This window comes from Heterodontus francisci, chromosome 23 (assembly GCF_036365525.1).
Source record: "Heterodontus francisci isolate sHetFra1 chromosome 23, sHetFra1.hap1, whole genome shotgun sequence".
Lineage (NCBI taxonomy): Eukaryota > Metazoa > Chordata > Chondrichthyes > Heterodontiformes > Heterodontidae > Heterodontus > Heterodontus francisci.
This window is the reverse complement of record NC_090393.1, coordinates 18554235-18582220: the sequence shown is the minus strand read 5'-3', so window position 1 is coordinate 18582220 and position 27986 is coordinate 18554235. Positions and strand designations below refer to the sequence as shown.

General features: G+C 51.3%; 1 protein-coding gene across 5 annotated transcripts in view; it reads right to left on the bottom strand.

Annotated features, from left to right (window-relative positions):
- LOC137382619 (acyl-CoA dehydrogenase family member 10-like) overlaps positions 1-27986 on the bottom strand; it is a 97801-nt gene that overhangs the window by 32946 nt on the left and 36869 nt on the right. For all 5 annotated transcript variants that reach the window (XM_068054796.1, XM_068054797.1, XM_068054795.1 and 2 more), the window contains 4 exons: positions 27474-27655; positions 26573-26723; positions 21172-21317; positions 14445-14618 (listed from right to left, as the gene is read on the bottom strand). In XM_068054796.1, the coding sequence (XP_067910897.1) occupies positions 14445-14618; positions 21172-21317; positions 26573-26723; positions 27474-27655 (653 nt within the window). The remainder of the gene's footprint in view (positions 1-14444; positions 14619-21171; positions 21318-26572; positions 26724-27473; positions 27656-27986) is intronic.

The window sequence follows — 27986 nt, the reverse complement described above, 5'->3', positions numbered from 1 at the left end:
AGGTGTGGTATTCCATACTCCTGCAGAAACAGTAGGTCGGCTTTGACCTTGGCGAGGTAGTTCAAGGTTGAAACACATCGCGTAGTGGATTTAATGCTACGCACGTTAATTGAAGCAACCCTTATACCCATTTGTTTTTAAGTTAGTTGCTGTTTCCCACACCATTTGTCCTTGCTAGACGCAGTCCTTTGGTATGTTCCTGCATACCCATGGTGTAGACGAGCTGTTTCACGTTCGTGGGGCTCAGAAACCCCTCCTGGTTTCTCTTGCAGGGTTTGTTCCACTGAGGTGACATCGGGGGAGTCTTGAAGACAGCAAGGATTGGGCTGTCCTCTGCTGTTGTTTCCTCCTCGAAAGCATCACTGCTCCCGGCTTCCCGGAGCTGGAGCGCACTAGACGTGTTGTTGCCTTCGGTGTTCCAGAGCTGGGATGCGCTGGGCGGGTCGCTGGGTTTGGCACCTTGGGTTTGGGGCGCGCTGGGCCCATCACAACTTTCAGTGCCCAGGGGCTGGGGGGCTTCATTATTAGAACATTACAGCGCAGTACAGGCCCTTCGGCCCTCGATGTTGCGCCGACCTGTGAAACCATCTTCCAGCTCCCTTGAGTTCTGTAATTTCTTTTGTAGGTGCCGTCGTTCCGACACTTCCTCGTCCAGTGAAGAGGAGCTGCTGTAGTCTGTGTCAAATGATAGCCTCCTCTTGCCACTGGTTTGGGTGGTGACTTGTTCCGCTTTAGGCAGATTTTTCCTTGTGGTTTTCTTTTGCACCACTTGCCACTGACCTGTTTCACCATCAGCTGCCCCCTCCTCCATTGACTCTGGCTGTGGAGGGGGGCTTTCCGAGCTCAGGGAAGGTGTTGAGTCGCTGGTTTCAGCTGCCTCCCCTTTCTTCTTCTCAGGTGGGCTTTCCTTGCTGGGGGGAGTGTTGTGTGTCCCCTCCCCAGTACCCGACGCATTCGTTGTTCTTTCTCCTGGCCTTCCCTTGGGGCTTGCCACCTAAGCATAGCTGAGACAACGTTTGGGGCAGGTTTTGTAGAGGTGGCCTGCCTCACCGCACAGGTTGCAACACTTACTTTGTTTACAGTCCTTGGTCTGATGGCCAGACAACTGAATTGCAGTTAGCTGCCATGTGACCAGATTTGCCACAGGTGCGACAAACTCTGGGCTGCCCCGCATTGACTAAGAAGCCTCGATTTCCCCCGATAGCGAAGCTGGAGGGAGGGTGGATGATGGCTCAATTGGCATCGACCTTCAAGGTCACCTTGACCTGCCGCTTACTGGTCCAAATCCCAAGCGGGTCCCTGACATCAGTGCAGCTGCCAACCACTTCGACGTACCTGGCTAGGAAGGTGAGTACGTCCACAACAGGAACATAGGGGTTATAGAGGTGAATTGTCATCACACGGTCAGGTTGTGATGGCAGCGTAAAGAGCGGCTCCGCTGCGAGGATGTACAGCGGCGCCTGGTTTCCCTTCTCTTTGACGACCTTCAGTAGCTTTATGCATCCTGCCACATTCTTAAATGTGACGTCAAAATACCCACTGCTGGGGAAGTCCTGCAGGCAGTAGATGTCGGCAGCTTGGAATCCACAGCAATCAATGAGGATTCTCCGGATGAAGAAGATGCGGTCAAACGGTGCACCTCCTTCCTTATCCTTCACAACCACCCAAATGGTGTTGCGCACTCCTTGGCCCGAAGCTCTAGAATTGGTTATAGCCATTTGCTCAAAGCACCCAGGACAGGATCAAAGACCACTGATCATGGTTTCTCCCCTGCCATCTACCCATACTCTTTTACATTCTTCCTTTTCAATTACTTAACCAATTCCCTTTCAAATCAACGATAGTTCCTGCCTCAATATCCATTTTGATAAAGTTTGCCATGTTGTATAAACCAAGTGTAAAAAAAAAATCTAACTTCCCCTTCATGCTTTTAGTGATAATGATTTATGTCTTCATGTTAATGATTGCCAACTAGCAGAAACAAATCCTTCCCAATTTGCTTTCTCAAATTTTCCTAATTTTCATGCAATAATCCAACTGTAGCCTAACCAATTGGACAAATTCTACATCACTTCTTTGCTTTTCTATTCAGTGCTCTTATGTATGAGACTCAGAATCTCATTTGCCTTTTTATGACCTTGTGTGCCTACTCTCAAGTATCAGATTAGTTCAGTTGGTAAAAACTCTTACCTCTGAGGCAGAAAGCTATGGTTGAAGGCACAATGCACGATTTGAGCACATAATCTATGATATTCCAATGCAGGACTGAGAGTGAGCTGCATTATTGGTACTGTCTTAAGGATGAGATGTTAAACCACAGCCCCATCTTCTATTCAGGGGAAGTAAACAAGCTCATAGTATTATTCGAAGAAGACCAGAGCGCTCCCTTCGGATCCAGACAGACATTTCTTTCTCCATTTGCACCAGAAAAAACTGACCAGCTCGTCATTTATGTGAAAAATGTCAAAGAATCATTATTGCAGGTACATATGATTGATGGTTGACCTTTTGTCATTATCACTAATAATACTAATGTTTACAGGGAAAATGTTCAAGTGTTCATTTTAACACCAAAAACAAACTCTTCTGATAATTTCAGAAAGATGACTTTCAGTCGCCTGCTTTGCACAGAAATCAAATGCAACTTGTAGAACAGAAATTGTGGTATATCTAACCTGTGAGTGATTCTTTTGGCAGTTTTACTTCCTCTGCATAACTTTCCAAATCAGTTTTGAAGCATCCAATGCTCATCGAGTGATAAATCTGTCTGAATCCAGAGCAGGATCCTGAACTAAAAACAACTTCAAAGCAAAACGAAACAAGCCAAAGCCTCCATATGTTAAACCAAAGGAAGGTGCCATGGTCCAGATGGTGAGGCTGACATTCCTTGAAAGATGCCTTAGATATTACATAAAGGGATGCCTGCAGCTGCTGTATTGGCGGCTTCTTATGTTGCCCATGGTGACATCAATATGTTGCTTTGACCTTCTGTTTACAAACACTTTCCAACGCTTCAGCATTCTCTCTTGGAGAGATAATGCCAAGAAATTCATTGATGGGTGTAAAATGAGCATGTAAGCACTAATATGGCAGGTGGCTTGCGCACACAAATTCCATGCCACAGCAGATATGAAGGCAAATCTCAGAGAGGCGTAAAAATAATAGGGTAATAATAGTAGGGGATTTCAACTTCCCCAATATTAACAGGGATAGTCTTAGTGCAAAAGGCTTAAAGGTAACAGAATTCTTAAAGTGCATACAGGAGAGCTTTTTGAGCCAGCACGTAGAAAGTCCGAACAAGGGATGGGGCGGTACTGGACCTAATCCTAGGGAATGAAGCCGGACAAGTGGCATAAGTGTCAATGGGGGAACATTTCGGGGATAGTGACCATAACTCGAAGATTTAAGGTAGTTATGTAAAAAGACAAAGCTGGACCGGAAGTAAAGGTACTGAATTGGGGGAAGGCCGATTTCAAAATGATAAAACAGGATCTGACCAAAGTGGACTGGGAGCAGCTACTTGTAGGAACGTCTACATCAGACCAGTGGGAGTCATTCAAAAAGGAAACAGTGAGAGTTCAGAGCCAACATGTTCCCATAAAGGTGAAGGGTAGGACCAAGGAACCCTGGATGTCAGGAGATATAGAGGATTGGATAAGGAAAAAAAAAAGGGAGGCTTATGGCAGATTCAGAGGGCTGAAAACAGCGGAGGCCCTAAAGGAGTACAGAAAGTGTAGGGGGCTACTTAAAGAAGTAATTAGGAGAGCGAAGAGGGGACATGAAAAAACACTGGCGGGCAAGATAAAGGAAAATCCCAAGGCGTTTTATAAGTATATTAAGGACAAGAGGATAACCAGGGAAAGAGTAGGGCCCATTAGGGACCAAAGTGGCAATCTGTGCATGGAGCCGGAGGACGTAAGTGAGGTTATCAATGATTACTTTTCATCTGTGTTCACTATGGAAAAGGACGATGTAGGTGTACAGATCAGGGAGGGGGATTGTGATATACTCAAACTAATTAGCATTGAAAGGGAGGAGGTATTAGCGGTTTTAGCGGGCTTAAAAGTGGATAAATCCCCAGGCCCAGATGAGATGTATCCCAGGCTGTTATGTGAGGCAAGGGAGGAGATAGCAGGGGCTCTGACACAAATTTCCAAATCCTCTCTGGCCACAGGAGAGGTGCCAGAGGACTGGAGGACAGCGAATGTGGTACCATTATTCAAGAAGGGTAGCAGGGATAAATCAGGTAATTACAGGCCAGTGAGTCTAACATCAGTGGTAGGGAAACTATTGGAAAAAATTCTGAGGGACAGGATTAATCTCCACTTGGAGAAGCAGGGATTAATCAAGGATAGTCAGCATGGCTTTGTCAAGGGGAGATCATGTCTAACAAACTGGAATGAATTTTTCGAAGAGGTGACTAGATGTGTAGATGAGGGTAAAGTAAAAGCAAAATACTGCAGATGCTGGAAATCTGAAATAAAAACAAAAAATGCTGGAAATACTCAGCAGGTCTGGCAGCATCTGTGGAGACAGAAGCAGACTTAACCTTTCAGGTCAGTGACCTGAGGGTAAAGCAGTTGTTGTAGTTTACATGGACTTCAGTAAGGCTTTTGATAAGGTCCTGCATGGGAGATTGGTTAAGAAAGTGACAGCCCATGGGATTCAGGGCAATTTGGATCCAAAACTGGTTTAGTGGCAGGAGGCAGAAGGTGATGGCTGAGGGTTGTTTTTGCGATTGGAAACCTGTGACCAGTGGTGCACCGCAGGGATCGGTGCTGGGACCCTTGCTGTTTGCAGTGTACATTAATGAATTAGATGTGAATATAGGAGGTATGATCAGTAAGTTCGCAGATGACACAAAAATTGATGGTGTCACAAATAGTGAGGAGAAAAGCCTTAGATTACAAGACGATATAGATGGGCTGGTAAGATGGGCAGAGCAGTGGCAAATGGAATTTAATCCTGAGAAGTGTGAGGTGATGCATTTTGGGAGGACTAACAAGGCAAGGGAATATACAATGGATGGTAGGACCCTAGGAAGTACTGAGGGTCAGAGAGTTCTTGGTGTACTTGTCCATAGATCACTGAAGGCAGCAGCACAGGTAGATAAGGTGGTTAGGAAGGCATATGGGATACTTGCCTTTATTAGCCGAGGCATAGAATACAAGAGCAGGGAGGTGATGATGGAGCTGTATAAAATGCTAGTTAGGCCACAGCTGGAGTACTATGTACCGTTCTGGTCACCACACTGCAGGAAGGATGTGATTGCACTGGAGAGGGTGCAGAGGAGATTCACCAGGATGTTGTCTGGGCTGGAGCTGGATAGACTAAGGTTGTTTTCATTAGAGCAGAGAAGGCTGAGGAGGGACCTGATTGAGGTTTACAAAATTATGAGAGGCATAGATAGGAAGAAACTTTTTCCCCCTAAGCAGAGGTGTCAATAACCAGGGGGCATAGATTTAAGGTAAGGGGTGGGAGGTTTAGAGGAGATTTGAGGAAAAATTTTTTCACCCAGAGGGTGGTTGGAATCTGGAACACACTGCCTGAAGAGGTGGTAGAGGCAGGAACCCTCACAACATTTAAGATGTATTTAGATGAGCACTTGAAACGCCATAGCATTCACGGCTACAGGCCAAGTGCTGGAAAATGGGATTAGAATAGATAGGTGCTTGATAGCTGGCATGGATGCAATGGGCCAAAGGGCTGGTTTCTGTGCTGTATAACTCTATGACTCTAAGTGCCATAAAGATCTGTGCTGGTGTCAGATATATTGAGGAGAAAAAAAGTTTATAATCTAAACTAGATGTAGTGGAGCGGCTACGGTAGCATAGTGGTAATATTACTGGACTTGTGATCCAGACGCAAGAACTAAAGCTCCACGACCATGGCAGCTGGGGGAATTTAAATTCAATTAATAAATCTGGAATATGAACATATGAATTAGGAGCAGGAGTAGGCCATTCGGCCCCTCGAGCCTGCTCAGCCAAATGATAAGATCATGGCTAATCTGATTGTGGCCTCAACTCTACTTTCATATCTACTCCCATACCCTTTGATTCCCTTGTCAATCAAGAATCTATCTAACTCAGCCTTAAAAATATTCAATGACCCTGCCTCCACTGCTTTCAGGGAACAGAATTCCACAGACTAACGACCCTCAGAGAAAAAAATTCTCCTCATCTCCATCTTAAATGGGAGACCCCTTATTTTGAAACTGTGTCCCCGGCTCTTGTCTTTCTCACAAGGGAAACATTCTCTCAGCATCCACCCAGTCAGGTCCCCCCCTGGCTCTTGTCTTTCCCACAAGAGGAAACATTCTCTCAGCATCCACCCGGTCAGGTCCCCTTAAGATCTTATATGTTTCAATAAGATCACCTCTCATTCTTCTAAACTCCAATGGATACATTGGCCCAACCTTTCCTCATAAGATAACCCCTTCTTCCCGGGAATCAGTCCAGTGAATCTTCTCTGAACTGCTTCTAATGCAATTATATCCCTTAGGTAAGGAGACCAAAACTGTACACAGCACTCCAGATGAGGTCTCACCAGTGTCCTGTACAAATGTAGCAAAACTTCCTTACTTTTATATTCCATTCCCCTTGCAATAAACGACAACATTCCATTTGCCTTCCTAATCACTTGCTGTGCCTGCATACTAATCTTTTGAGATTCATGTAGCAGGACACCCAGATCCCTCTGTACACTGAGTTATCTTAGTTTAGTTTAGAGATACAGCACTGAAACAGGCCCTTCGGCCCACCGAGTCTGTGCCGACCATCAACCACCCATTTATACTAATCCTACACTAATTCCATATTCCTACCACATCCCTACCACCTACCTATACTAGGGGCAACTTATAATGGCCAATTAACCTATCAACCTGCAAGTCTTTGGCATGTGGGAGGAAACCGGAGCACCCGGAGGAAACCCACGCAGACACAGGGAGAACTTGCAAACTCCACAGAGGCAGTACCCAGAATTGAACCCGGGTCGCTGGAGCTGTGAGGCTGCAGTGCTAACCACTGCGCCACCCATATATCTCTCTCTATTTAAATAATGTACTGCTTTTCTATTCTTCCTACCAAAGTGGACAAGTTCACATTTTCCCACATTATACTCCATCTGCCAAATCTTTGCCACTCACTTAACTTATCTATATCCCTTTGCAGACTCCTTATGTCCTCCTCACAACTTACTCTCCTACCTACGTGTCATCAGCAAATTTAGCAACCATACATTCAGTCCTATATATATATATATATTTATTGAGGCCCCAGCACTGTGCATTCCACTCATTACAGCTTGCCAACCTGAAAATGACCCATTTATCCCTACTCTCTGCTCCCTGTTAGTTAACTAGCCCTTCATCCATGCTAATATGTTACCCCCTACACCATGAGCTCTTATTTTGTGTAGTAAGCTTTGATTTGGCACCTTATCAAATGCCTTTTGGAAATCCAAGTACACCACATCTACAGGTTCCCCTTTATCCACTTTGCTTGTTACTTCCTCAAAGATCTCTAATTAATTAGTCAAACATGGATTTCCCTTTCACAATACTCTGTTGACTCTGCCTGATTGCATTAAGATTTTCTAAGTACCTTTCTATAATCTCTTTAATAATAGATTTTAACCTTTTCCCTATGACAGATAAAAAGCTAATCTCAGTAATGATGATCATCCAGCTACCAGACTGTCATAAAAACCCATCTGGTTCACTAATGACCTTTAGGGAAGGAAATCTGCCATCCTTACCTGGTCTGGCCTACATGTGACTCAGACCCACAACAATGTGGTTGTCTCTTAACTGCTCGCTGAAATGGTCCAGCAAGCCACTCAGTTATATCAAACCGCAGAGAAGTCGAATAAGTCACTCTGGGTGTAGCTGCACCACATAGACTGCAGTGGTTTAAGAAGGAGGCTCACCACCACCTTCTCAAGAGCAATTAAGGATGGGCAATAAATGCTGGCCTTGCCAGTGACGCTCACATCCCATGAACGAATAAAAAGGGTCTGGAATCTAGCGGATGACATTTAATGTAGATGTAAGGAGTGTAATACACATGGATAGGACTGAGCATGCGTACATCATACCGAGCTCTGACGTGAAGTCTGTTCAGGGTCAAACACATGGGTGTTACAGTCTCTAAAGACCCACAATCAGTATCGAGTGGCTATAGTGAAAGCAAACAGGAGTTTCAGGATGTACAGCAAGGACAATCCAATATAAAACAAAGTATACCCTACATTCCTTGTACTAGACCTTGATCAGGTTCCATCTAGAAATCAGTCCAATTCTGGTTAGCCCACTTTGGAGATATAGATTTAGAGGAGGGCCCACTAAATCAGGGTGTCCAATGTATGGCTTGCGGGCCAGGATCCGGCCCGCCAAAGGTTTCCATCCGGCCTGCGGATGTAAACTGTACCTGGGCTGTTCCTCATCCTTGCCAGGGGTCTGTGACTGGAGATGGGAAATTTCCCATTGTCAGACCGGCTGTTAAAACAGATCACAAGTCAGTTTCACAGCTGACAGATCCTGACATAGGGAACATCAGCAACAGAACTTTGGACAGATTCGGGGTTTTTTAAAAGCCCGCTGGAAAACCCCGAATCTGTCCGAAGTTCAGAAACTGCTGTTCCCGATGTCAGGATCTGTCAGCTGTGAAACTGACTTGAGATTTTTTTTTAAATTGATCAACCATCAGCTGAGTGTTTCTGCTCTCTGCAACTGTCAGAGAGAGAGAAAGGGGGAAGGGATAGAGAGAGAGAGAGAGAGAAAGGGGGAAGGGATAGAGAGAGAGAGAGAGAGAAAGGGGGAAGGGATAGAGAGAGAGAGAGAGAGAAAGGGGGAAGGGATAGAGAGAGAGAGAGAGAGAGAAAGGGGGAAGGGATAGAGAGAGAGAGAGAGAGAAAGGGGGAAGGGATAGAGAGAGAGAGAGAGAGAAAGGGGGAAGGGATAGAGAGAGAGAGAGAGAGAAAGGGGGAAGGGATAGAGAGAGAGAGAGAGAGAAAGGGGGAAGGGATAGAGAGAGAGAGAGAGAGAAAGGGGGAAGGGATAGAGAGAGAGAGAGAGAGAAAGGGGGAAGGGATAGAGAGAGAGAGAGAGAGAAAGGGGGAAGGGATAGAGAGAGAGAGAGAGAGAAAGGGGGAAGGGATAGAGAGAGAGAGAGAGAGAAAGGGGGAAGGGATAGAGAGAGAGAGAGAGAGAAAGGGGGAAGGGATAGAGAGAGAGAGAGAGAGAAAGGGGGAAGGGATAGAGAGAGAGAGAGAGAGAAAGGGGGAAGGGATAGAGAGAGAGAGAGAGAGAAAGGGGGAAGGGATAGAGAGAGAGAGAGAGAGAAAGGGGGAAGGGATAGAGAGAGAGAGAGAGAGAAAGGGGGAAGGGATAGAGAGAGAGAGAGAGAGAGAAAGGGGGAAGGGATAGAGAGAGAGAGAGAGAGAGAAAGGGGGAAGGGATAGAGAGAGAGAGAGAGAGAGAAAGGGGGAAGGGATAGAGAGAGAGAGAGAGAGAGAAAGGGGGAAGGGATAGAGAGAGAGAGAGAGAGAGAAAGGGGGAAGGGATAGAGAGAGAGAGAGAGAGAGAAAGGGGGAAGGGATAGAGAGAGAGAGAGAGAGAGAAAGGGGGAAGGGATAGAGAGAGAGAGAGAAAGGGGGAAGGGATAGAGAGAGAGAGAGAGAGAGAAAGGGGGAAGGGATAGAGAGAGAGAGAGAAAGGGGGAAGGGATAGAGAGAGAGAGAGAAAGGGGGAAGGGATAGAGAGAGAGAGAGAAAGGGGGAAGGGATAGAGAGAGAGAGAGAAAGGGGGAAGGGATAGAGAGAGAGAGAGAAAGGGGGAAGGGATAGAGAGAGAGAGAGAGAAAGGGGGAAGGGATAGAGAGAGAGAGAAAAAGGGGGAAGGGATAGAGAGAGAGAGAAAAAGGGGGAAGGGATAGAGAGAGAGAAAAAGGGGGAAGGGATAGAGAGAGAGAAAGAAAGGGGGAAGGGACAGAGAGAGAGAGAGAAAGGGGGAAGGGACAGAGAGAGAGAGAGAAAGGGGGAAGGGATAGAGAGAGAGAGAGAAAGGGGGAAGGGATAGAGAGAGAGAGAGAAAGGGGGAAGGGATAGAGAGAGAGAAAGGGGGAAGGGAAAAGAGAGAGAAAGGGGGAAGGGAAAAGAGAGAGAAAGGGGGAAGGGAAAAGAGAGAGAAAGGGGGAAGGGAAAAGAGAGAGAAAGGGGGAAGGGATAGAGAGAGAGAGAAAGGGGGCAGGGATAGAGAGAGAGAGAAAGGGGGCAGGGATAGAGAGAGGAGATAAAGGGGGAAGGGATAGAGAGAGAGAGATAAAGGGGGAAGGGATAGAGAGAGAGAGAGATAAAGGGGGAAGGGATACAGGGAGAGAGAGAAAGGGTTAAGGCATAGAGAGAGAGAGAGAGAGAGAGAGAAAGGGGGAAGGCATAGAGTGAAAGAAAGGGGGAAGGGATAGAGAGAGAGAAAGGGGGAAGGGATAGAGAGAGAGAAAGGGGGAAGGGATAGAGAGAGAGAAAGGGGGAAGGGATAGGGAGAGAGAAAGGGGGAAGGGATAGGGAGAGAGAAAGGGGGAAGGGATAGAGAGAGAGAGAGAAAGGGGGAAGGGATAGAGAGAGAGAGAGAAAGGGGGAAGGCATAGAGAGAAAGAAAGGGGGAAGGGACAGAGAGAGAGAAAGGGGGAAGGGATAGAGAGGGTGAAAGGGGGAAGGGATAGAGAGGGTGAAAGGGGGAAGGGATAGAGAGGGTGAAAGGGGAAGGGATAGAGAGGGAGAAAGGGGGAAGGGATGGAGAGAGAGAGAGAAAGGGGGCAGGGATAGAGAGAGAGAGAGATAAAGGGGGCAGGGATAGAGAGAGAGAGATAAAGGGGGAAGGGATAGAGGGAGAGAGAGAAAGGGGGAAGGGATAGAGGGAGAGAGAGAAAGGGGGAAGGGATAGAGGGAGAAAGGGGGAAGGGATAGAGGGAGAAAGGGGGAAGGGAGAGAGAGAGAGAAAGGGGGCAGGGATAGAGAGGAGATAAAGGGGGAAGGGATAGAGAGAGAGAGAGAGAGAAAGGGTTAAGGAATACAGGGAGAGAGAGAGAAAGGGTTAAGGGATAGAGAGAGAGAGAGAAAGGGGGGAAGGCATAGAGAGAAAGAAAGGGGGAAGGGATAGAGAGAGAAAAAGGGGGAAGGGATCGAGAGAGAGAAAGGGGGAAGGGATAGAGAGGGAGAAAGGGGGAAGGGATCAAGATCACTCCTCACAGGAAGACATCTATTCAGAATACTCCGCATCACTACACCAAGTGTGCGGGCAAGTACTGACTACTTATGCAAGCATAAAAATGCCTGGCATCTTACTTAATCAGTGTCCAACACAGTGACCGGAAAGTAAGTCAATAAATTAGTCTTCTCATTTCAAGGTTCTTCACAAAAATGCACCTTTGTTGTTGTTTTGATTAATAGTAAGATGAATTTTAATGCCTTTATTGTCTCACCGGCCCCCTATGTAGGACAAAAATTGTAATGTGGCCCTCCACGCAAAAAAGGTTGGACAACCCTGCACGAGATTAATACCTACTTTAAAAACCCTTAGGTATCACAACAGATTTTTACTTAGAAAGATCCTGGAAAAGCATGACATCACATCATGCCAAAGGTACGTGGGACATTGCATAATGTGCCTCATGGCCACTCATATCTCCTGGAGCTCATTTTGATCATCTTTAGGGTGTTGGAGAGCAATATCCCAAAATTCCCTTCTTATCCTAAATTGGCCTAGGGCGTTCTTTTAAATCTGTTTTTTTAGTCTCCCTCAGGAGAATAAATAGCTGCTGATTGTGGGGACTATTCAGTGTTAGAGTCACAGAGTCATACAGCACAGAAACAGGCCCTTCGGCCCATCGTGTCTGTGCCGGCCATCAAGCACCTAATTATTCTCGTCCCATTTTCCAGCACTTGGCCTGTTGCCTTGTATGCTATGGCGTTTCAAGTGCTCATCTAAATACTTCTTAAATGTTGTGAGGGTTCCTACCTCTACCACCCCTTCAGGCAGTGCTTTCCAGATTCCAACCACCCTCTGGCTGAAAGCTTTTTCCCTCAAATCCACTCTGAACCTCCTGCCCCTTACCTTAAATCTATGCCGCTCTGGTTAGTGACCCCTCCACTAAGGGAAAAAGTCTCTTCCTATCTAACCTATCAATGCCCTTCATAATTTTGCATACCTCAGTCATGTCCCCCCTCATCCTTCTCTGTTCTAAGGAAAACAACACTAGCCTTTTCAGTCTCTCTTCATAGCTGAAATGCTCCAATCCAGGCAACATCCTGGTGAATCTCCTCTGCACCCTCTCCAGTGCAATCACATCCTTCCTATAGTGCGGTGACCAGAACTGTACGCAGTACTCCAGCTGTGGCCTAACTAGCGTTTTATACAGCTCCATCATAACCTCCCTGCTCTTATATCCTATGCCTCGGCTAATAAAGGCATGTATCCCATATGCCTTCCTAACCACCTTATCTACCTGTGCTGCTGCCTTCAGTAATCTATGGACAAGTACACCAAGGTCCCTCTAACACTCTGTACTTCCTAGGGTCCTACCATCCATTGTATATTCCCTTGCCTTGTTAATCCTCCCAAAATGCATCACCTCACACTTCTCAGGATTAAATTCCATTTGCCACTGCTCTACCCATCTTACCAGCCCATCTATATCGTCCTGTAATCTAAGGCTTTCCTTCTCACTACTTATGACACCACCAATTTTCGTGTCATTTGCAAACTTACTGATCATACCTCCTATATTCATGTCTAAATCATTAATGTACACTACAAACAGCAAGGGTCCCAGCACCGATCCCTGTGGTACACCACTGGTCACAGGCTTCCACTCGCAAAAACAACCCTCGACCATTACCCTCTGCTTCCTGCCACCAAGCCAATTTTGGATCCAATTTGCCAAATTGCCCTGGATCCCATGGGCTCTTACCTTCTTAACCAATCTCCCATGCGGGACCTTATCAAAAGCCTTACTGAAGTCCATGTAGTCCATCAACTGCTTTACCCTCATCTACACATCTAGTTACCTCCTCGAAAAATTCAATCAAGTTAGTTAGACAAAGCCGTGCTGACTATCCCTGATTATTCCCTGCCTCTCCAAGTGGAGATTAATCCTGTCCCTCAGAACCTTTTCCAATAATTTCCCGACCACTGATGTTAGACTCAGCGGCCTGTAATTGCCTGGTCTATCCCTGCTACCCTTCTTGAATAATGGTACCACATTCGCTGTCCTCCAGTCCTCTGGCACCTCTCCTGCGGCCAGAGAGGATCTGAAAACTTGTGTCAGAGCCCCTGCTATCACCTCCCTTGCCTCACACAACAGCCTGGGATACATCTCATCTGGGCCTGGGGATTTATCCACTTTTAAGCCCGCTAAAGCATCTAATACATCCTCCCTTTCAATGTTAATATGTTCAAGTATATCGCCACCCCCCTCCCTGATCTCTACACTTACATCGTCGTTCTCCACAGTGAAAACAGATGCAAAGTAATCATTTAAAGCCTCACCTACGTCCTCCAGCTCCACACACAGATTGCCACTTTGGTCCCGAATGGGCCCTACTCTTTCCCTCTTAATATACTTATAAAACGTCTTAGGATTTTCCTTTATATTGACCGCCAATCTTTTTTCACGTCCCCTCTTCGCTCTCCTAATTACGTTTTTAAGTCCCCCCCCTACACTTTCTGTCCTCCTGTAGTGCCTCCACTGTTTTCAGTGCTCCGAATCTGCCATAAGCCTCCTTTTTTTTTTCTGATCCAATACTCTATATCCCTTGACATCCAGGGTTCCCTGGACTTGTTGGTCCTACCCCCCACCTTAACGGGTACATGTTGGCTCTGAACTCTCACTATTTCCTCTTTGAATGCCTCCCACTGGCCTGATGTAGACTTTCCTACAAGTAGCTGCTTTCAGTCCATTTGGGCCAGATCCTGTTTTATCAAATTGAAATCGACCTTCCCCCAATTCAGTACCTTTATTTCTGGCCCATCTGTGTCACCTAGTTGCAACATGGCTGAATGGGACAGACTCAATGGACCAGCTGGTCTTTTTCATATGTACATACACTCTCTAGCAGGTGTCATTAGATAGTGATCAGGAGTGGGAATCCTTGCTGTCTTTCCCACTGCTAGCCACTGAAGCCAGTTCCTAGCTGAGAGCAGCTAACCCGGAACATTTGTGGCTTGTGTGGCTCAGTACCGGTCTGTTCAGCTTAGTATTATAATACATGTGGTGCATTTACCTTTGAGCCATTGGTCTCAGTCACTCAGGAGCTTGTATTACTCCTCCAAAACCACACAGGTCAAGATCCAATTGTCCAGTCCTTTTGCATTTGGTCACTAAAACATTTGTGCGATCCAGCCACCAACAGAAAACACTCCAACACATGGTCCAGACTCTCACCTTGAAGTGACCGCTTATAGACTCCCTGGAGTATGGCTGCGACTCGGAAAAAGGAGAAAGCCAAATAGCAATTCCAATTTTCAACAGGATCAAACCCCGTGTTGTCACAGTAAAGGGTAAGGTATTCCAAATCAGACAGGATTCCTAACCCCATCAAATCACAATTACTCATCCCTGTGGCAGAAAGAAAAGAGAAATTATGTGGGTATACACTAAATTAGGAGGAAACAACCACAAATACATCCACTGATCGATAGTTATGCAAAGAGAAGACAGATTCTTTTAAATGCAAGCTTAAGGAAAAAAAATTAAACAAAAGTAAGTATGTGTCAGGTGAGCCTTAGACATATGTATATTAATTGGTGATTCAGCCACAAACTCAAGCAACTGGTTCACTAGTCACTTTAGTCAGCCAGTTGAATAACATATATCTAATGAGAATCTGAACAGGTTTGATATTTATAATTTAGTAATTACAGAAAATAATGTTTAAAAATGGACTAAAACTAATTAAGTATCAAACTATCCGAATAAAAAATTGCAGATTTTCAGGTGGATTAACCTGCTGAGCTGTGAATTGACATTGTAATGGATTATAAAATCATCAGATAGCTGCTGTGCAAGTGGCTGAATAAGGCACTAGCTGTAAATACTAAGCCTCAAAACTCAACATGTGGCAAAGAACTCCCATAATTGCTCTGCCCATTGCCAGCATCTAACAGATCCCACCTCAGTGCTAATTTGAAGAATTTGTGCACGTGGCAAATATTTTTCACTAAGATTACATGCATCAATGAAACAGCCAGTAGGGCTCCCAGTCTGCATTGTTATCTCAGTGCCAGCAACACTCTGTATAGTGCATTTGCTGTTCACCACTAGTTCCTACTGACCAAGTGCCAAGGATCAAACATTTTCCATCACTGATATGGATGTTTCTTTTTGCACTGGTTTTTAAAAATGTTATTTCACTGGACATTATGCTGCCATATCACGTTAAGAGCAGAGCATGTAAAGTTTGAATTGAAAGCCCATGTTTGAACATTACCTCTACACTGTACTTTCATGGGAGTAGCTTGGTTTTAAAAAGCAGTAATGCTCCACCCACCAGCATGGACAGCCCTCAGTTTGATGATTAAAAAATGTTTTCTTCCACTTTGTTCCCCCTCCTCCTCTATTCAATGGACCAACAGTTGCTGGGCAGAGTTGCACGAGCACTGGTAGGTGGTATTTATTTATTTTTTTTATTTCCAAAATATACTTTATTCATAAAAATCTGTAAAAATTACATTGCCAAACAGTTTCAAACAGCACCAAAAAATACAAACATTGCAAGGGAGATCAGTTTCCTTCTATACTATCATGAGTTGCTCCACAACCCTTCCATTTCACATTTGTCATGCCAATTACAATTTTTTCATTTTACAGCAAATGCAAATTTTCCCGATACAGTTCGAGGGGTTTCCCATGGATCCAGCCCCTCAGTTCCGCTTGGTGGGAGGACCTTACACTGTGGTCTTTCCCCATTGAGCCTTTGCTGCGGCTGCCCCAAGCTTTAGTGCGTCCCTCAGCACGTAGTCCTGGACCTTGGAATGTGCCAGTCTGCAACATTCGGTGGTGGACAACTCTTTGCATTGGAAGACCAGCAAGTTTCGGGCAGACCACAGGGCATCTTTCACCGAATTGACAGTCCTCCAGCAGCAGTTGATGTTTGTCTCGGTGTGCGTCCCTGGGAACAGCCCATAGAGCACAGACTCCTGTGTTACAGAGCTACTTGGGATGAACCTCGACAAAAACCACTGCACCTCTTTCCACACCTGCTTTGTGAAGACACATTCCAGGAGGAGGTGGGCAACCGTCTCTTCCCCACCACAGCCACCGCGGGGGCATTGTGCTGAGGGGGCAAGACTTCGGGTGTGCATGAAGGATCTGACGGAGAGGGCCCTTCTCGCCACTGGCCAAGCTACGTCTTGGTGCTTGTTTGAAAGTTCTGGTGATGAGGCATTCCGCCAAATGACTTTGACGGTCTGCTCGGGGAACCATCCGACAGGATCCACCGTCTCCTTTTCCTGTAGGGCCTTGAGGACATTCCGTGCAGACCACTGCCTGATGGACCGGTGGTCAAAGGTGTTTTCCCGCAGAAACTGCTCCACGAAGGATAGGTGGTACGGCACGGCCCAACTGCATGGAGCGTTCCGCGGCAATGTGACCAGGCCCATCCTTCGCAACACCGGGGACAGATAGAACCTCAGCACGTAGTGACACTTGGAGTTTGCGTACTGGAGGTCTACACACAGCTTGATGCAGCTGCACACGAAGGTGGTCATCAGGATGAGGGCCACGTTGGGTACATTTTTCCACCCTTATCCAGAGATTTGAACATCGTGTCCCTCCGGACCCGGTCCATTTTAGATCCCCAGATGAAGTGGAAAATGGCTCGGGTGACCGCCACAGCGTAGGGTGGGGTATGGGCCAGACCTGCGCCACGTAGAGCAACAACGTGAGCGCCTCGCACCTGATGACCAGGTTCTTACCCACAATGGAGAGAGATCGCTGCCCCCACATGCTCAACCTTTGTTGTACCTTGGCTACTCGCTCCTCCCAGGTTTTGGTGCACGCCCCGGCCTTTCAGAACCATATCCCCAGCACCTTTAGGTAATCTGACCTGACGGTGAAGGGGACAAAGGATCGGTCAGCCCAGTTCCCAAAGAACATGGCCTCGCTCTTGCCGTGGTTAACTTTGGCTCCCGAGGCCAGTTCGAACTGGTCGCAGATGCTCATCAGTCTGCGCACGGACAGCGGATCCGAGCAGAAGACGGCGACGTCATCCATGTACAGGGAGTTTTTAACCTGAGTGCCTCCGCTGCCTGGGATTGTCACCCCTCTTATGCTCGCATCCTTCCTAATAGACTCAGCAAAGGGTTCAATACAGCAAACAAACAAGACAGGGGAGAGAGGACAGCCCTGTCTGACTCCAGATTTGATCGGGAAACTTTCCGATTCCCACCCGTTGATTGAGACTGCGCTACTGATGTTTGTGTAGAGCAGTTGGACCAGCAGTTCTGGTGATGAGGCATTCTGCGGTGGTGTTTATATCACAGTAATCATTATGTGCGAGTGCCAGTGGGCTGCTTGAACAAAGACAGCTGAAACTAATCCACATCAACACACTTTTCAGTAGAAAATCTAAAGTGAGCACCCTGGATGACTTTACCCTCACTAACCTGGGGCACGGAGGTAATTGGAGCAACCCTACCCTTCTCCAAGCTGCGATAAGGAAACTCAGCACAGATTCGGGATCAAATTTGAGATCTTCCTGGTGTTTGTGACTCTGAATCACACTGGGCAATGACACGTAACCATTAAACCCTCAGGGGAAATAAAGAAGGACTTACATTTTTAAAATCAGGAAACGGAAACAAAAAAGGAGAATAAAACATATATATGAAAACCACATTGTGTCAGCTTGGCTCAAGGTAGCACTACTAAAGGCCGGCTACCTGACACGAACCCGATGGGACCCGACATGTATCGGGCTTGGGTTGGGTCGCACTTCCGGGTCCGGCATTCGGGCTGGGTCGGACCCACTATATTACAATCTCAGGTAAGTGGCACCACTGTTAATGTGATTTTTGGACTAGAAAGGTGGTATTGTTATAGTTTTTTTAAGCTTGTGCAGAAAGGCAACAAAGTGAAAAACGGAAGATAGGTCGGGTCAGGTGCAGGAACAATGGAAGGAGTCGGGCCGGGCCGGGTCAGACGTGGTTCTGTCGGGCTTGGGTTGGGTTTCATTTGCAGCCCCGAGCCAGCCTTTAAGCACTGCTGCCTCAGAGCAAGAAGGTCATGGTTCAAGCTTTGCTTCAGAGATTTAAGTATACAACCGAGACTGGCATTTCAGTGCCGTACTTGTTTCTCTCTCATTTCCTTTATTTGCTTTCAGACAGCAGCTATTCAGGATCCTGCCATTCACACCTCCTCTAGACATGTATACAAATGCAAAATACTGCGGACGCTGGAGATCTGAAATAGGCCTGACACGTTGGACTGTATTTTACCAGCCACTCGACGCTGTGGGTCAAAGAACAAAGAACAAAGAAAATTACAGCACAGGAACAGGCCCTTCGGCCCTCCAAGCCTACGCCGATCCAAATCCTCTATCTAAACCTGTCGCCTATTTTCTAAGGGTCTGTATCTCTTTACTTCCTGCCCATTCATGTATCTGTCTAGATACATCTTAAAAGACGCTATCGTGCCCGCGTCTACCGCCCCCTCTACTTAAATGAACCCCCGTGCGTAATATCTCAGGGACTCGGCAGCAGCACTTCCATGTTGGAAGGCCGCTGAGTTCAAAGCATGCCACTGTGGATCGCAGCGTGCTAATAAAATTTAGCCCGTTAACTCTTATTTCTCTCTCCACAGATGCTGCCAGAAATGCTGAGTACTTCCAGCATTTTCAGTTTTTATTCGTCTAGACACATCTTTTGTTTCTTTACTTGTCCCGTTACCCATTCCCTTTGGCCTTACACCATGAAACCTTTTGACCTTTAATCTCTCCTGCCCTTGCCTATCACAGACCTTTCTTTTTGTTCTTTTTCCCACCCTCTCCCCACCTTTCACTTGCTCAAAACCTCTTACATTGTTAACATTTCTGAGTTCTGATGCCAGTTCACAGACCTGAAACATTGGCTGGAATTTTCCACCCCCACCCCCTCCTCCCTCACTGCCAATTGTAGCAGGCTGGAGGCTGGGCGTAAAATGGAGTGGGAGAAGGGTGGTGCGGTTCCCGTCGCCTTCCTGCCCCTGCTGCAATTCTAAGAGTGGCAGCGGCGAGAAACAGCCCGCCTGCCCCAGGCTAATTGAGGCCCTTAAGTGGCCCATTAACTGCCACTTATGAACCTCCTCCTGCCGCCGCTGGTATTTTACCAGCAGCAGGTGGGCGGCTCAGGACCCCCAGGAGGCCGCTCAATAAAACCTGGCGGCTTCCTTACAGGCTCGGAGTGGGGGGGGGGGGGGGGGGGGGCTCTCTTGATCGGACACCCTGTGCCCCACGGAGGGCCCCCTCACAGCACAAGCCACCCTCACTGCACTTCCCCCCCCACCCACAACCAAACCCCCTGGCCCCAGCCCATTGTCCCCGGCGAGGCCCCACATACTTACCTTTATTCCAGGGCCAGTGTCCCTCCTGCTCTTATGGTTAGGGGCAGTCCCAGCAGTTGCTACTGCTCCTAGTGGCGCTGCTGGGACGGAAGAACTGCCGGCCTGCTGATTGGCCAGCAGCTCTTGGAGGTGGGGCTTCCTGCCTCAGAGGGGTGAAAGTCCTGCCCAAGGCCAATTAAGGGCCTGGGCCACGTAAAATCATAGTGTGGCTTCCAGGCCTGACGGAGGCAGACTTGCCCCTGACTTTTTGGCCGTTGAGCCAGGCCTCCTGCCTAATGTAATTCTTCTTCTTTGGCCTCCTTGTCTCGAGAGACAATGGGTAAGCACCTGGAGGTGGTCAGTGGAGTGTGGAGCAGCACCTGGAGTGGCTATAAAGGCCAATTCTAGAGTGACAGGCTCTTCCACAAGTGCTGCAGAAAAATGTGTTTGTCGGGGCTGTTACACAGTTGGCTCTCCCCTTGCGCTTCTGTCTTTTTTCCTGCCAACTGCTAAGTCTCTTCGACTCACCACACTTTAGCCCCGCCTTTATGGCTGCCCGCCAGCTCTGGCGATTGCTAGCAACTGACTCCCACGACTTGTGATCAATGTCACAGGACTTCATGTCGCGTTTGCAGACATCTTTAAAGCAGAGACATGGACGGCCGGTGGGTCTGATACCAGTGGCGAGCCCGCTGTACAATGTGTCCTTGGGGATCCTGCCATCTTCCATGCGGCTCACATGGCCAAGCCATCTCAAGCGCCGCTGACTCAGTAGTGTGTATAAGCTGGGGATGTTGGCCGCCTCGAGGACTTCTGTGTTGGAGATACGGTCCTGCCACCTGATGCCAAGTATTCTCCGGAGGCAGCGAAGATGGAATGAATTGAGACGTCGCTCTTGGCTGACATACGTTGTCCAGGCCTCGCTGCCATAGAGCAAGGTACTGAGGACACAGGCCTGATACACTTGGACCTTTGTGTTCCGTGTCAGTGCGCCATTTTCCCACACTCTCTTGGCCAGTCTGGACATAGCAGTGGAAGCCTTTCCCATGCGCTTGTTGATTTCTGCATCTAGAGACAGGTTACTGGTGATAGTTGAGCCGAGGTAGGTGAACTCTTGAACCACTTCCAGAGCGTGGTCGCCAATATTGATAGATGGAGCATTTCTGATGTCCTGTCCCATGATGTTCGTTTTCTTGAGGCTGATGGTTAGGCCAAATTCGTTGCAGGAAGCCACAAACATGTCGATGAGACTCTGCAGACACTCTTCAGTGTGAGATGTTAATGCAGCATCATCAGCAAAGAGGAGTTCCCTGATGTAGTATTCTGGCCATTAACTGTGTTTCTCTCTCCACAGATGCTGTCAGACCGGCTGAGTATTTCCAGCATTTTCTATTTTTCTTTCAGATTTCCAGCATCCGCAGTATGAATTAACTGGTCATTTGTCTCATTATTATTTGTGGAACCATGCTGTACGCAAATTGCTCGCTTTGTTTTCTTATAACACAAGTAATTACACTGTGGGAAGGGTACAATATAGATGCAAGTTGTGTCTTTCAAAGAAACATCAAGGTCCCAATATAAATAAACACATTACCTTTCAATAGGGGGAAATCTGTTGGGAGATGGTGCACCAAACAATTATATGCCACATCAGAGAGGGGATCGCCCAATGTGGACAGTTCCCAGTCCAAAACGGCCAGTACCTCAGGCTTGTCAGGGTGGAAAATCAGATTGTCCAATCTAAATTATAGAGAGAGGGAGAGTACAGAAAAGAAAGGAGGTAGGGAATAGGAAGTTGGGATAGAGAATGAGGAGAAAGAATGAGGAGAGAGGGGAGAATGGGGGTGGGTGGTGGGGGGAAAAGAGAGAGGGAGAACCGGGGTGGTGGGGGGGTGGGGTGGGGTGGGAAAGAGAGGAGAGAGGGAGAACGGTGGGGTGGGGTGGGAAAGAGAGGAGAGAGGGAGGAGGGGGGCGGGGGCAGAGAGGGAGGAGGGGGGCGGGGGCAGAGAGGGAGGAGGGGGGCGGGGGCAGAGAGGGAGGAGGGGGGCGGGGGCAGAGAGGGAGGAGGGGGGCGGGGGCAGAGAGGGAGGAGGGGGGCGGGGGCAGAGAGGGAGGAGGGGGGCGGGGGCAGAGAGGGAGGAGGGGGGCGGGGGCAGAGAGGGAGGAGGGGGGCGGGGGCAGAGAGGGAGGAGGGGGGCGGGGGCAGAGAGGGAGGAGGGGGGCGGGGGGCAGAGAGGGAGGAGGGGGGCGGGGGGCAGAGAGGGAGGAGGGGGGCGGGGGGCAGAGAGGGAGGAGGGGGGCGGGGGGCAGAGAGGGAGGAGGGGGGCGGGGCCAGAGAGGGAGGAGGGGGCGGGGCCAGAGAGGGAGGAGGGGGCGGGGCGCAGAGAGGGAGGAGGGGGGCGGGGCGCAGAGAGGGAGGAGGGGGGCGGGGCGCAGAGAGGGAGGAGGGGGGCGGGGCGCAGAGAGGGAGGAGGGGGGCGGGGCGCAGAGAGGGAGGAGGGGGGCGGGGCGCAGAGAGGGAGGAGGGGGGCGGGGCGCAGAGAGGGAGGAGGGGGGCGGGGCGCAGAGAGGGAGGAGGGGGGCGGGGCCAGAGAGGGAGGAGGGGGGGCGGGGCCAGAGAGGGAGGAGGGGGGGCGGGGCCAGAGAGGGAGGAGGGGGGGCGGGGCCAGAGAGGGAGGAGGGGGGGCGGGGCCAGAGAGGGAGGAGGGGGGGCGGGGCCAGAGAGGGAGGAGGGGGGGCGGGGCCAGAGAGGGAGGAGGGGGGGCGGGGCCAGAGAGGGAGGAGGGGGGGCGGGGCCAGAGAGGGAGGAGGGGGGGCGGGGCCAGAGAGGGAGGAGGGGGGGCGGGGCCAGAGAGGGAGGAGGGGGGGCGGGGCCAGAGAGGGAGGAGGGGGGGCGGGGCCAGAGAGGGAGGAGGGGGGGGCGGGGCCAGAGAGGGAGGAGGGGGGGCGGGGCCAGAGAGGGAGGAGGGGGGGCGGGGCCAGAGAGGGAGGAGGGGGGGCGGGGCCAGAGAGGGAGGAGGGGGGGCGGGGCCAGAGAGGGAGGAGGGGGGGCGGGGCCAGAGAGGGAGGAGGGGGGGCGGGGCCAGAGAGGGAGGAGGGGGGGCGGGGCCAGAGAGGGAGGAGGGGGGGCGGGGCCAGAGAGGGCGGAGGGGGGGCGGGGCCAGAGAGGGCGGAGGGGGGGCGGGGCCAGAGAGGGCGGAGGGGGGGCGGGGCCAGAGAGGGCGGAGGGGGGGCGGGGCCAGAGAGGGCGGAGGGGGGGCGGGGCCAGAGAGGGCGGAGGGGGGGCGGGGCCAGAGAGGGCGGAGGGGGGGCGGGGCCAGAGAGGGCGGAGGGGGGGCGGGGCCAGAGAGGGCGGAGGGGGGGGGGGGCCAGAGAGGGCGGAGGGGGGGCGGGGCCAGAGAGGGCGGAGGGGGGGCGGGGCCAGAGAGGGCGGAGGGGGGGCGGGGCCAGAGAGGGCGGAGGGGGGGCGGGGCCAGAGAGGGCGGAGGGGGGGCGGGGCCAGAGAGGGCGGAGGGGGGGCGGGGCCAGAGAGGGCGGAGGGGGGGCGGGGCCAGAGAGGGCGGAGGGGGGGCGGGGCCAGAGAGGGCGGAGGGGGGGCGGGGCCAGAGAGGGAGGAGGGGGGGCGGGGCCAGAGAGGGAGGAGGGGGGGCGGGGCCAGAGAGGGAGGAGGGGGGGCGGGGCCAGAGAGGGAGGAGGGGGGGCGGGGCCAGAGAGGGAGGAGGGGGGGCGGGGCCAGAGAGGGAGGAGGGGGGGCGGGGCCAGAGAGGGAGGAGGGGGGGCGGGGCCAGAGAGGGAGGAGGGGGGGCGGGGCCAGAGAGGGAGGAGGGGGGGCGGGGCCAGAGAGGGAGGAGGGGGGGCGGGGCCAGAGAGGGAGGAGGGGGGGCGGGGCCAGAGAGGGAGGAGGGGGGGCGGGGCCAGAGAGGGAGGAGGGGGGGCGGGGCCAGAGAGGGAGGAGGGGGGGCGGGGCCAGAGAGGGAGGAGGGGGGGCGGGGCCAGAGAGGGAGGAGGGGGGGCGGGGCCAGAGAGGGAGGAGGGGGGGCGGGGCCAGAGAGGGAGGAGGGGGGGCGGGGCCAGAGAGGGAGGAGGGGGGGCGGGGCCAGAGAGGGAGGAGGGGGGGCGGGGCCAGAGAGGGAGGAGGGGGGGCGGGGCCAGAGAGGGAGGAGGGGGGGCGGGGCCAGAGAGGGAGGAGGGGGGGCGGGGCCAGAGAGGGAGGAGGGGGGGCGGGGCCAGAGAGGGAGGAGGGGGGGCGGGGCCAGAGAGGGAGAAGGGGGGGCGGGGCCAGAGAGGGAGAAGGGGGGGCGGGGCCAGAGAGGGAGAAGGGGGGGCGGGGCCAGAGAGGGAGAAGGGGGGGCGGGGCCAGAGAGGGAGAAGGGGGGGCGGGGCCAGAGAGGGAGAAGGGGGGGCGGGGCCAGAGAGGGAGAAGGGGGGGCGGGGCCAGAGAGGGAGAAGGGGGGGCGGGGCCAGAGAGGGAGAAGGGGGGGCGGGGCCAGAGAGGGAGAAGGGGGGGCGGGGCCAGAGAGGGAGAAGGGGGGGCGGGGCCAGAGAGGGAGAAGGGGGGGCGGGGCCAGAGAGGGAGAAGGGGGGGCGGGGCCAGAGAGGGAGAAGGGGGGGCGGGGCCAGAGAGGGAGAAGGGGGGGCGGGGCCAGAGAGGGAGAAGGGGGGGCGGGGCCAGAGAGGGAGAAGGGGGGGCGGGGCCAGAGAGGGAGAAGGGGGGGCGGGGCCAGAGAGGGAGAAGGGGGGGCGGGGCCAGAGAGGGAGAAGGGGGGGCGGGGCCAGAGAGGGAGAAGGGGGGGCGGGGCCAGAGAGGGAGAAGGGGGGGCGGGGCCAGAGAGGGAGAAGGGGGGGCGGGGCCAGAGAGGGAGAAGGGGGGGCGGGGCCAGAGAGGGAGAAGGGGGGGCGGGGCCAGAGAGGGAGAAGGGGGGGCGGGGCCAGAGAGGGAGAAGGGGGGGCGGGGCCAGAGAGGGAGAAGGGGGGGCGGGGCCAGAGAGGGAGAAGGGGGGGCGGGGCCAGAGAGGGAGAAGGGGGGGCGGGGCCAGAGAGGGAGAAGGGGGGGCGGGGCCAGAGAGGGAGAAGGGGGGGCGGGGCCAGAGAGGGAGAAGGGGGGGCGGGGCCAGAGAGGGAGAAGGGGGGGCGGGGCCAGAGAGGGAGAAGGGGGGGCGGGGCCAGAGAGGGAGAAGGGGGGGCGGGGCCAGAGAGGGAGAAGGGGGGGCGGGGCCAGAGAGGGAGAAGGGGGGGCGGGGCCAGAGAGGGAGAAGGGGGGGCGGGGCCAGAGAGGGAGAAGGGGGGGCGGGGCCAGAGAGGGAGAAGGGGGGGGCGGGGCCAGAGAGGGAGAAGGGGGGGCGGGGCCAGAGAGGGAGAAGGGGGGGCGGGGCCAGAGAGGGAGAAGGGGGGGCGGGGCCAGAGAGGGAGAAGGGGGGGCGGGGCCAGAGAGGGAGAAGGGGGGGCGGGGCCAGAGAGGGAGAAGGGGGGGCGGGGCCAGAGAGGGAGAAGGGGGGCGGGGCCAGAGAGGGAGAAGGGGGGGCGGGGCCAGAGAGGGAGAAGGGGGGGCGGGGCCAGAGAGGGAGAAGGGGGGGCGGGGCCAGAGAGGGAGAAGGGGGGGCGGGGCCAGAGAGGGAGAAGGGGGGGCGGGGCCAGAGAGGGAGAAGGGGGGGCGGGGCCAGAGAGGGAGAAGGGGGGGCGGGGCCAGAGAGGGAGAAGGGGGGGCGGGGCCAGAGAGGGAGAACGGGGGCGGGGACATAGAGGGAGAACGGGGGCGGGGACATAGAGGGAGAACGGGGGCGGGGAGACAGAGAGGGAGAACGGGGTGGGGGAGACAGAGAGGGAGAACGGGGGGGGGGGAGACAGAGAGGGAGAACAGGGGGAGGAACGAGAGGGAGAGACAGACAGACAGACAGATGAGAGTGAGAAAAAGTGTGTGTTAAACTGCAGTTTGAGGTATATAATTGATGTACAATACTCAAGCTATTTTAAATATCCAACACTGGAGCTGTGGTGATAGGTTTGTGGGTGTGCACTGCATCCCATGGTTTAAGTCAAGCGCTGGATTTTACCAAGCCCCCGACATTGTGATCTATGGCGGGGGGTGGGGTGCCTGACAATGGGTCTGGAAGAGGCCCACAACAGAACTTGACGCTACGAAGGCCCGGAACGATCCTCCCATTGGTGACGACGCGCCATGGCAGCCCCTCCCCGCCACTGGACGACGGGACATGAATTTCAAGATTTAAATTAATAAAAAATGAATACATTTAAATGGACTTACCCTCAACCTCTGGGCTGCGCATTGGCCGCAATCCTGTGACTTCAATTCCCCAACTGGGGCAAAGCGACGTGACACTGGTGGGGAGTGGGGAGGAGTTAATATTTTCTGTGTTGGGGGGGGGGGGGGGAAGACAGGGTCAAATAAATGTACTGGCTGTAAGGGATGGTGGGAAGGGGTGAACTCTGAACTTTGTGCAATCTGGGGAGGGGCGCGGGGAGGAAGGTCACATTTAAAAGGTAGGTTTTTTGGGGGAGAAAGGGCAAATAATTAATGTAAATGTTATTGGGGGGGTGGGAAAGGAGCATGAGAAATTTATTGGTTTTTTTTGGGGCATACTTCTTTAAAAATTTAAATATGTTGGCAGGGTTGGCTGCCCGTTAAAAATGGTGCCAGTGCCTATGCACAGGCAGCTGACGTCATTGCTGGAGACGTTATTGGAGGCAGGAGCGGTGGGGGGGGGTGTGGCGGACTGCCCTGGCTATTTGAATGAGCCACCATGCGGGAGATCGTGGCGGCTCATCAACGTGCGGCCCGCACAGGCGGGCCCGCCATTTTTTGAGCTCGATGCCAAGATCAGCAGCGGGCTTTTAAAATCCAGCCCCAATTCTTCACAGCCCGATGAAATTTAAACCACAACCTTAAAAATCATTCTTCATTGTTACCTCCAAAACACGTGGATAAATTTTTGTCAGATTAAATTGTTATCAAGCATTTAAACAGTTACATTACATACCTGAAGTCTCCGTGCACAATCGTGGTCTTTTCATGTGTTGGGAGGTTTTTTGGAAGCCATTTTATGAGCTGTTCCATTGCTGGAATGTTACAAGTCTCACTTGCTCGGTACTGCTTAGTCCATGTGCGTACCTGGCGCTCAATGTAATTGCCTAAGAATAAATACTATTAAAACAGATCAGCACAATACCAGAAGCAGCAAAAGAAATGAGAAGGAGGGGATCAAACCCTTGAAAGAAGCAAGGAGATTAGGCTGACAATCTATTGTCGACTTCTGCAGATGTAAACTTCCAATTTTTTCCTAGGTATATCATATTGTTTATGTACCAGATTTTCCACAATGGTTTTGTGAATAAATGCACTGCTCACTGTGGTACAGATACAGGTAGATCAGAAGCTCCTTGTTTCATTCCTGGTCTGGGCTGGATTAACAGATCTTAACTCAGCATTTGGATTGCTACAATTTGCCTTGGTGCCATTGGCTAGAAGAAAATCAGCCAGTTTGATGCTCAATCTAACACACCCTTAACAAGAAGCACTGATTACAAGTTGTGCAAACATAAGGCCAGCAGTATTGACAAAATACATTGGTATTCTGACAAACTGCAGCCACAGAAGAATAGGGTGTGGGCTCAGACCTGTGATTCAACAGGTAGAAAGATCTGGTTTTCAACTTGCATGACAAAAGAGTCAAAGTGAAAAAAGGGGGGAAAAAAACTAAAGAGGGTTAGGAATTACCCAACATCTGTTGAAAATAAAACCCTAGGAACCATTCCTTAGAAATTCTTTAGGAATAAGATAAAAATGAAATCTAACCAAACTCAAAACTTAGTGCTATACATAATCAGAAGGACAAATATATGCAAAGTAATAATAAATTACAATCAGGAAATGTTCCTTACCATATTTTCCATAATCCTCCAATCCAGCTGCGTGGATATCAACCTGATGAATCTGGCAGAGAACATGGTTCATGGCGGTGTAAATGTCTCTCCGCTGACTAACAGTTAATCCCGGCAATGTTGGGTCCTTAAATACCCTTCCCGGGCAGTATTCCATCAGGTAAAAGGAAGTCCCAAGAACACTGAAAATAGGAAATATTATGAGAACATCTCCGTTTGAAAAGGATGTATTATCATTTAATACTTGCAAGCAAATGCATTTTAACATATAGCAAGGTCAGCGGGCACCACATGGGTCCCCAGAATCAAACTCATTTAAACAAGCGATAGTCAATAGTGTATTATGTGCGCTTGCAATAGGAGTTCCAGTAGAATATAATTTGGGCTCAGCCTACTTTTCAAAACTTTAAAAACTAGGACAGGTCATACCCTGACAAAAATCCGCAAAGTCAAACCTACCAACTAGTCAATTTCTGAAAGAGATTGTACTGTCCCTTTACCACCTGCTCTCAT